At 42.2% G+C, this 9,551-nt stretch overlaps 1 protein-coding gene across 5 annotated transcripts; it reads left to right on the top strand.

The window, feature by feature from the left end:
- Positions 1–1,945: 1,945 nt before the first annotated feature.
- On the top strand, positions 1,946–9,291 carry LOC119295940 (phosphatidate phosphatase PAH1-like). 5 transcript variants are annotated; one of them, XM_037574366.1, is made up of 13 exons: positions 1,947–2,116; positions 2,228–2,291; positions 2,396–6,176; positions 6,444–6,988; positions 7,062–7,135; positions 7,493–7,577; positions 7,787–7,873; positions 8,027–8,099; positions 8,291–8,334; positions 8,415–8,543; positions 8,635–8,736; positions 8,818–8,946; positions 9,050–9,291. In XM_037574366.1, the coding sequence occupies exons 3-12, from the start codon at positions 2,660–2,662 to the stop codon at positions 8,866–8,868; spliced, it is 4,707 nt and encodes a 1,568-aa protein (XP_037430263.1). In that variant the 5' UTR covers positions 1,947–2,116; positions 2,228–2,291; positions 2,396–2,659; the 3' UTR covers positions 8,869–8,946; positions 9,050–9,291. The 5 variants fall into 5 exon arrangements, with proteins under 5 accessions (XP_037430264.1, XP_037430263.1, XP_037430262.1 ...); XM_037574367.1 differs by having other exon boundaries at positions 1,946–5,183; positions 5,316–6,176; XM_037574365.1 differs by having other exon boundaries at positions 2,228–6,176.
- Positions 9,292–9,551: the final 260 nt, after the last annotated feature.

Here is a 9,551-nt window from a genome sequence, read left to right as displayed (position 1 = left end):
ACGACTTTTGAAGGGTGCTCTTGTATAACTGTGTCACATGTGCCACAACTGAGATCAGTTAAAATGGATGACATATACATATACAACGTGTACACCTTGTCTCTATTGTTAGCCATATTTCAGATTAAGAAACGCCGAGGACGGATTTGTTTTCAAGAAGGGGAGGATGATGAGGACATGGCTACCACAGTTACACTCATATCCCTTGTTGTTTTACCTCTTGGAACAGTTGCTAGAGCTCAGATACGCCAATTAAATTATCAGGTATTTTCGTTTCTTGGTAATGTTTCTAGTGTTCATGAGAATATGATGCTGCCTAACTTAGATACATTTGTGTTGCTTGCAATTGAAGGGCCTAGCAAGGACAAGAAGGATGAACATTGGAGCATGGTCAAGCACGGAGATGAAGGTGCGTGCAAAGAGAACAAGAACGGAGGTTCAAGTGGAGATTTCCGGACTTTGAAACCACCATGATGACATACAAGAAGATGGACGAAATATACAAGATGGCCTTTCATAAATTTTGTCCATAGCTTATTATTGGTGTTGCGCCACCTTATTTTGGGCCAGACCCATGTAATCTATTTTTAGAGTCCATATTGTAGGGGAAACGACTTAGGAGGTGTTTTAGTCCCACCTTGCCAAGGGTGAACAAAATCCCCTCTCTTTTCCCTATATATATATAGCCCTTAAGGCTTCGTTTAGACTGGGGTTTTATTTAGTTAAAAGTTAGCCATCGCTGCAACTTTGTGTACTTCGTTTGTGTCCAACGACCAGACCAAGACCGCTTATGAAACCTCACTTTAATCAATACTTCATCCATATTCGCAATATTCAGATTGCTTAATCATATTCTTGCTTGTTCTTCGATTGCTTGCAGGAATAGACCTTCGTGGTCAGGTTGATCGTGCTCCTGCGTGGTCAATAACCTCTCGGAGTTGGTTTAGCGATTGCTAAGGCGCAACGTCGTGCATGTTTGTAGTCGGATCGTCAAAGTCGTCTCCACCAAATCTATAGTTATCATCTCATCGAAAGATTGAGACACCCTCGCCTCTATCAGGCTCTCTAAGTCATGTGCTTCCTTCCATCGTCAGATAAACATGCTTCCGGTACTACAAACCATACTTCATAGTTTCTGCTATCAAGGGTGTGTGGTTGTATTTTGAAGCACAATATTATGATGGTTGAAACATGTCACATGAGATATTGATGCATTTTATGTGTTTGTGAACCATTGGAAACATAGTTTGATAATTCTTGAAGGGTAAACCAAGTACTATTGATGCATTACCCGTGGTTGTGTAGAAGAACGAATCAGTCACATATATACATGGAAACATATTATATATAAGTTGAAAACATATTATATATAAGTTGGAAACATGCCACATATGATGAAATGATGTCGACGAAAATCAGAACGACTTTAAGTAGGTGGCGGTCGTTGACGACGCTATGGAGAGAATGATACCGTGCTGGAGGTCGATATTGTGAGATGATCAATCTCACATGGCCGCTCACCGAGTCAAGGGATCAACCATTAAACTCTCACTCACGGTCGTCGGGGCATGTGCGCATTTTTGTTGTTGTTGATCTTGGCGGATCAAGATCATAGCGGCGTCGAGAATCACCGTCTTCACAGATCACGGCCATGGCTAGAAAATTAGCTAGATCTTCTCATTACAGAGAGACGCTCCCCGTCAATGTACTCGCCAATGAGATGATACATAGTCGACGGCGGCGGCGGCGGAGCGATGATGGGTGTGAATCTTTCGAAATGGCGGATGTTGCGGTTACCCTTGCTAGGTCGTGGTAATGTGGGGGTTCATAGGATTATATAGCTTGCTTCCAAGGCGTTGGATCTTTTTCCAAAATCCATCAGAGGGACAGAGGTCTGACACGAGGCGTGGGATCATACTACTGATATAAAGCGTTTCCCTAATAGTATAAATAATAAGTAAGTGGCGACGTCATCAGGATACACAATCCTATGCCGGTGAAGGGTGGAATTATCCCTTCTCCGGCATCATTTAATCCTGGGATATACTCTCCCACGCCTGCTCGAATTCCTTCCAACGAACCTCCCTAATCAGCCATCCCTAATACACAAATCCGTGTGAGTTCTGTCGAGCCTCCTCGGTTATCTCGGTTCTTGCTTGGATCGTGGACAGATCCTTTCTTTTCGAGCTCTGATTTGTGAGCTTGGTTTGTTGTTTCTCTGGTTCAGATTGCCCAGGAGATTTGATCTCTTCAGGGTGTTCTTATACGTCGAATCTGGGGCGAAATCAGAGGTATTTTTGGGCGGTGTCGCTTCCCGATCCTGCCAAGGTGGTTTGTTTATTTTATCCCGCGGCATTAGCTTGTTGGATTGTCCTAAAGTTCGGATTCTCAGCAGGGACACAAGTTAGATAGGGACAATCCCGAATTTGGGGATTGGGAAGTTCCCGATTTCTTTGAAGAATTGGTTGGAGTTTTGAGGTGAAATCAATAAGGGTTAGGAGGTGCATATTCTTGATAATTTCTCCTGATTGTTAATTGAGTGAAAAGATTGTTCTTTGAGATGGATGGTCGTGGTCGCCCGGAATTCCCATGCTAGAGGTTCCAGTGTTTCATGGTCTGATGATCTGTGCCGCGCAAAAGCTCCCAGATTGTGGGCAAAATGTATGCCGTCGGAAAGGTCTTGTACAGTGTCGCTGGTCCATTCCACCCATTTGGCGGTGCGGTTGACATAGTTGTTGTGCAGCAGCAGGATGGCAGCTTCAAGAGCTCGCCGTGGTATGTGCGATTTGGCAAGTTCCAGGGGGTTCTCAAGACAAGAGAGAAGGTGGTAAACATTGCTGTGAATGGTGTTGAAGCCGGGTTTCACATGTACTTGGATAGCAATGGTGAGGCTCACTTTCTCAGGGATGCAGACTCAATTACTGCGGAAGGGGATTTTGTTGTGTCCACTTCATCTTTGGGGGGGGATGAACGGGAGGTGCTGATGCAGGATGCACAGTTAAGGAAGTCCAAGAGCACTTCTTGTGATATCTCAACCATGGAGGCCTGTGCTGGGGATGGGAAGATGCCTGTGAGGACAGTCTCAAGACAGAGCACCATACTTGAGCGGATGTTTGGACGGAAACCAAATAAGGACAATGCCCCTGCTGTGGATAGTGTGGGCTCATTAGAGCGTGCGGAGATTGCAGCCGAACTCCTTGATACAAAGTGGTTGACAAATCTCTCGCATGGTTCGGAAGCTCCTAGTTCTGATCATGAACCTTCCAGTAGTCATCTGAGAGATGCTGGCAACAGTAATCAAGGGGAAACCGCAAAAATGGTATTGCCAGATTGTAGCTTGGATCATGACAAAGCAATGGGCTCTAATTGTGACAATGTTAACAGCACTGTTGGTAGCCCACATGGAGGAAGCAGGAGTTCAGGAGATGAAAAGGCGCACTGTATACAAACCACTAGTGTCGAGGAGGAGATTGTTGCCATTTATGCGCATAAGACTGATGGGATCATGTCAACTATAGACCGGCCAGGATCGGAATATCTGTCAAATGATTTGGATACAGGTAAAAGTATCAATGAGTCTGTTGATACTCAAGGTGAGTTGCAGGGTAATCTTGAAGATGTTACAGTAAGGGAAATGCACACGGAGGTTTTTTCCAACAGTATTTTTGAAATTCATGCAATTGAAACAGGCATTACTGATTGTAAAAGTGAAGTGGTTTCACAGTTGGTTGCTGTTGATTCCGACAAGTTCAACCAAAATTTTACTGAAGCAAATTCACCAACTTTTAGCACAACCACATATTTATCAAGTGAAACGCATGATGGTTCATCGATTGCTTGTGGTCATGAGGCATGCCAAGAGAAAGTGGTCATTATAAGTACCTCGGAGACTCTGGAGAGCTCATATGATGTGTCCAATATTTTGGCTGATGAAGTTCATCATGCTGAATGTAACTCATTGGCTGATGGTCTACAGTTTGAAGAGTGTTCCAGAGTCTCCAGTGGAAAATTGGAACAGGAAGATGTCAAGGAAAAGCCACTGTCAAATCATAGTTCTAGCAATAAAGAAGACTTGTATAACTTGGGTGTTCCAGAAGTTTCTGTTTTTGATGACTCTAGTTCTCAAACCTTCCAAGCTAATCTTCCTGATAAGGATATTTCTGTCAGTACTCTTGTCAATGATCACATGGATATTTCTGTGGACACTGTTGCAAATGATCATAATACCAGCTCATCTCATGATTTAGCTTGTCAGCATGGTCTAATATTTCCTGATGCTTCTCCTGGTGGTATAGATATATTGAGTTATGTGCATGAAAATGATTCTGATGATGTAGCAAAGGATTCCACGGTGAATACTGAAACATGCTATGGGGAACATGATGTTTCTTTCAATCAGACACCAAAAATTCAATGTGTGACAGGAGAGTGCATTGCCCAAACACCTGATGTCCCTAATAAAGTGGAAGGTGAAGTTTCATCAATTATTTTTGATTTTTCCAGTTTGAGCAAAGTCGACACAGAAAATATCAAGCTAGAATATGATGAGAACCGATCTGGTTCTGCAAGTGGAGTTGACATTGAGCTTGTGCCTGACGGGCCCGGAGAGTGCATTGCCCAAACACCTTATTTCCCTAATAAAGTGGAAGGTGAAGTTTCATCAATTCTTTTTGATTTTTCCAGTTTGAGCAAAATTGACACAGAAAATATCAAGCTAGAATATGATGAGAACCGATCTGGTTCTGCAAGTGGAGTTGACATTGAGCTTGTGCCTGACGAGCCCGGAGAGTGCATTGTCCAAACACCTGATTTCCCTAATAAAGTGGAAGGTGAAGTTTCATCAATTGTTTTTGATTTTTCCAGTTTGAGCAAAGTCGACACAGAAAATATTAAGCTAGAATATGATGAGAACCGATCTGGTTCTGCAAGTGGAGTTGACATTAAGCTTGTGCCTGACGAGCCAAGGGACGAAGCAGAAGTACTTATGTCTTTATCTGCTTGCCATAATAAATTAGAAGACGAATCTTCACCAATTATTTCTGATTTTTCCAATTTGAGCACAGTCGAAGCAAAAAACGCCAACTTGGAAGATAATGAGAACAGACCTAGTTCCGCAAGGGGAGTTGAATTAGTGCCTGTGCCTGAGGACCCAAGGGATAAAGCAGAAACAATTGTGCCGCCCTGTAAGTTTGTAGATGAAATTCAGTTTCAATTTAGTGATACTACAAGTTTTTCTGACAGAAAGACTATGGATAGTATAGTAGCTAATGAAGCAGCAATTGAACGAGTGCATAATGCAGCTGATGGTGATGCAGATGAAGGAGTAAACGACATTGATCTCGAAAATAAATCAGAAAACAATCCTGATTTTTCAAGGCCCGAGATTATCCTTGTTCCTATTCCTGGAAGTGGGTTGCATCTATCTGATAATAATTTGGAGGCCAAATCTGCACCAAATATCTGTTCTCACATACATGATCTTGAAAGATCTGATAATTTTCGAGTTAGTCACTCACTGTACAATGGTAAGAATGGTGAGGTTGATCCAGTCAAGAGTAAAGACTCTGGCTTTCCAGAGCAGGAACTAGAAGGCACTAGTCAGTCAAAAGAAAATAGTGCCCCAAGGGATAAAGCAGAAACAATCGTGCCATCCTGTGAGTTTGTAGATGAAATTCAGTTTCAATTTAGTGACACTACAAGTTTTGCTGATAGAAAAACCCTGGATGATATAATAGCTAATAAAACAGCATGTGAAGAAGTGCATGATGAAGCTGATGGTGATGCAGATGAAGAGGGAGGGAATGACACTGATCTCGAAAATGAATCAAAAAAACATTCTGATTTGTCAAGGCCTGAGATTATCCTTATTCCTATTCCTGGAAGTGAGTTGCATCTATGTGATAGTAATCTGGAGGCCAAATCTGCACCAAATCTCTGTTCTCACGTAAACGATCTTGAAAGCTCTGATGGTTTTCAAGTAAGTCGCTCACTGTACAATGGTGAGAATAGTGGGGTTGATCAAGTTGAGAGTAAGAACTCTGGCTTTTCAGAGCAGGAACTAGAAGGCACTAGTGTGTCAAAAGAAAATAGTGGCCTGTGTGAGCTCATCAACAGTCCAGTGCCTTATAACAAGCACTCTGATGACCTGAAAGACGATTCATTCAACCCTTTTGTGGGTGAGTTTGTTTTACTATATGAGCTAATACGTCTGTGCGCTATAGTAGGCGTTAATGATATTTATTTTGTTCTGCAGATTAAATGTGATGCTTATCTCTTAAATCTTAGTAATAATTCTGTTCTGAGGCATGTGCAGTGAATTTTGTAGATATACTCATATTCATCAATTTCAGGGGACTAGATCCAGTTTCATTTTTTACTTTTGTTAGTTGCCTGCAATATTGTATGTGTCAGTGTAATAATCGCTAGCTGTGTCATTTTTGTAGAATTATCCCTATGCAGGCACTTGTTATCTGAAGGCATGGGAGCAGATGCTGCGTGCAAAACCTTTGATGCTGAGAAGATAACCTTAGAGAAGTTCCGTGCTATGGAGCAGTCATTGATAAGAAACGACAAGCTAGTTGTTAGGATTTCTGGCCGTTACTTTCCCTGGGATGTAGCTGCACCTATCGTACGGGGGATGGTTTCTTTTAGAGAGGAACAGCTCTTTGAACACCAAGGTATGATAAAGGTGGAGCGAGTTGAGCCAAGCACAACACAAGGTGGCAGCTGGAGAATTTGGCCATTTAGTTTCAAAAGAACGAGGACTATTAACAGCATCCAGCCAGTTTGTGAGAGCACAGTCGTGAGTACTTTATCCATTCCTGTTAGAGAGTCGGATGGAGAAATAAATAAACCCAGTGCAAAGATGATGGAGAGGAAGGTGCGATCGCTCACTCCAACATCTGAGGAGCTTGCGTCTCTTCATCTCAGAGAGGGCAGGAACATTGTGACATTTACCTTCTCCACTGCTATGCTTGGGACGCAGCAGGTTAGTTGCCACTCTTTCATCATCACACTTGATTTGCCCATGCAGTTTCTCATCCTCCCCGCCTTTTTGACAGGTAGATGCTCACATATATTTATGGGAATGGAATGCACACATTGTCATATCAGATGTTGATGGAACTATCACCAAGTGAGTTGGGCAAATCCAGTTGGCAATTTTTTTGAATCCGTCTCCTGAATGCCAGGAACATAATGATTTATAAATACTCCATTTGATTTGATTAACTTCTTATTACCTTTTCAGTTTTAAAATGACATTTTGTGTTAAATGAAAAGTGGTACTATATAAGTAAAAGAGTTTGGAAAAATAACGTCCTTTTTTTTGGTTGATGGAACTTATCCTATCTGCTTACAAGAAGGAGGGAAGAACATGAACGTTTTTTTCTTATTCCAAACATTCAAATATGAATTTTGTTCACTACAAAATAGGGGCATTTTGTTCTTATTCCATACATTCAAATATTTATAACTGTAACTATAAATGCAGGTCTGATGTTCTAGGTCAGTTCATGCCAATGGTTGGTGTTGATTGGTCTCAAAATGGAGTTGCTCATTTATTTTCTGCAATAAAGGTATGCAGCAAGACAGAAGTATTATATTTCATTCCCAGATATAGCTCAAGACAGTCGCAATTGATCCATTATATATCATCTTTTCTCCAACTACAGAAGATTCTTCAAATGCCTGAAGAATTGCATATGTTTGTTTTTTTGTGTGAATTTTTGCAGCAAGCTGCCCCTAAAATGTTCTTAATTGTGTTTGTTCTTATGGCCTTCCACAGGAAAATGGATATCACCTGCTTTTTCTAAGTGCGCGCTCTATTTCACAGGCCCACCTAACAAGGCAGTTTCTTTTCAACCTAAAGCAGGTATTAAAAATTTCTCCCACCCTTTGTTCATCTGTTTGTGCCCGAAAGTCGCAAGTGGTGATAATACTTTATATATTGAATACCCAATTATCTAATAAAGAGTGCCAAGTGTTGATCTATCTCATTCTACCCACATGTCAATATGGATTTCAGGACGGAAAAGCACTTCCTGATGGCCCTGTCGTGATATCTCCTGATGGCCTCTTTCCATCTTTGTACAGAGAAGGTGAGCACTAGCCTTTTATATTAGGGACAGACTTTAAAAAATTAGTATAGCACAATTTTTTCTTTAGTGCCAAGTTTGAGTTTCTGAAGTGATGAGGACAGTGCTGAAGAATCTGGAGGCTGCTGAATTTAGTTTGATCTGTGCCAAGTGAATGAGTATTGAAACCACCGTTGTTTGACATTCTTTTGCAGTTATCAGAAGAGCTCCTCATGAATTCAAGATCTCATGCCTAGCGGTAACTGACTAGTCCCTAAGACACATAAAAATCGAGAAGAAAAGACAACTATGTAGTAATAAAGTGTTGCATACATACAGGATATCAAAGCACTATTTCCTCCTGACTCGCATCCTTTCTATGCGGGATTTGGGAATAGAGATACTGATGAGCTTAGTTACCTCAAGGTTGGGATTCCCATGGGCAAGATCTTCATAATAAATCCCAAGGTAAGAAATGAAAAGCATGTGCATTTGCATAGTGTGAATAAAGTCCAGTAAGTGAAGGCATTTGTTTGTTTATATTTGTGGTTTGGTGCAGGGTGAAGTTGCTGTGAATCGCAGGGTGAATACCAAATCATACATGTCCTTGCATGCTCTTGTGAATCGGGTGTTCCCTCCTCTATCGTCACCACCGGAGCAGGTCTGTCTGTCGAGTTTTCTGATTCTTGACTTGAATTTGATCAGTGTGTTTTGTACCTTGACCTGATGGTGGTGACTTCAGGAGGACTACAACACCTGGAATTACTGGAAGATGCCAGTCGCTGATATTTGAGGTGCAGTCTGGGCACAATGCGCTATGGCGCACAGCAATGTCCATAAGAAGGCGAAGGCAGAGGGGTAGTGCAGCGAGGTATCGTTGTCATAACCTGTTGTGTTCCTTGCCTGCTACGGAGTAGGAGTAGTTTCTTGCAGGAGGTCAATCCTCACATATACATTGTCTTGTGTTTCCACAGGCCAATGAATGGTTGGCGAATGCTCCTAATGCAAGATGGACGGTGTGTATAATACGGAGTAGGCAGCAACATAGTCTGTACGAGCGATGCCATCATATTGCAGCTTGGTTGAGAATGGGAGGTCCCTTGAGTTGGTTTCTTCTTCCTTGCTGTACTATCGTAGTAGTACTAATTTTGTACTAGAACAACAAGACAAGAATTCACATATCATCAAGTAATCCTGTTGGATTGGATGCCGGTGATGACGTTGCGTTTTGCAGATGTCAATCTTGTTATTTTAATTTCGAAAATGTTAACGCCCACACGTGTAGGCGTTCACCATCTCGACCACACGCAAGCATCACCGTTGGGTACTTTGTGCACGAATCTTGACACAATCCGGTCGTTTTTCTGCGCCATGTAGGACGAGGCGAGTGTGCGGTGTGCGAGACAGTTCGCCCGCACGTTGGTTGCCCTCCCGCAGTCAGCGGTTGCCACTCGGGGGCGTGCGGTGAAACTGCTA

Source organism: Triticum dicoccoides, chromosome 4B, assembly GCF_002162155.2.
Source record: "Triticum dicoccoides isolate Atlit2015 ecotype Zavitan chromosome 4B, WEW_v2.0, whole genome shotgun sequence".
Taxonomy (NCBI): domain Eukaryota; kingdom Viridiplantae; phylum Streptophyta; class Magnoliopsida; order Poales; family Poaceae; genus Triticum; species Triticum dicoccoides.
Note: the sequence above shows the minus strand (reverse complement) of the source record. Positions and strands in the feature narration are given on the sequence as shown.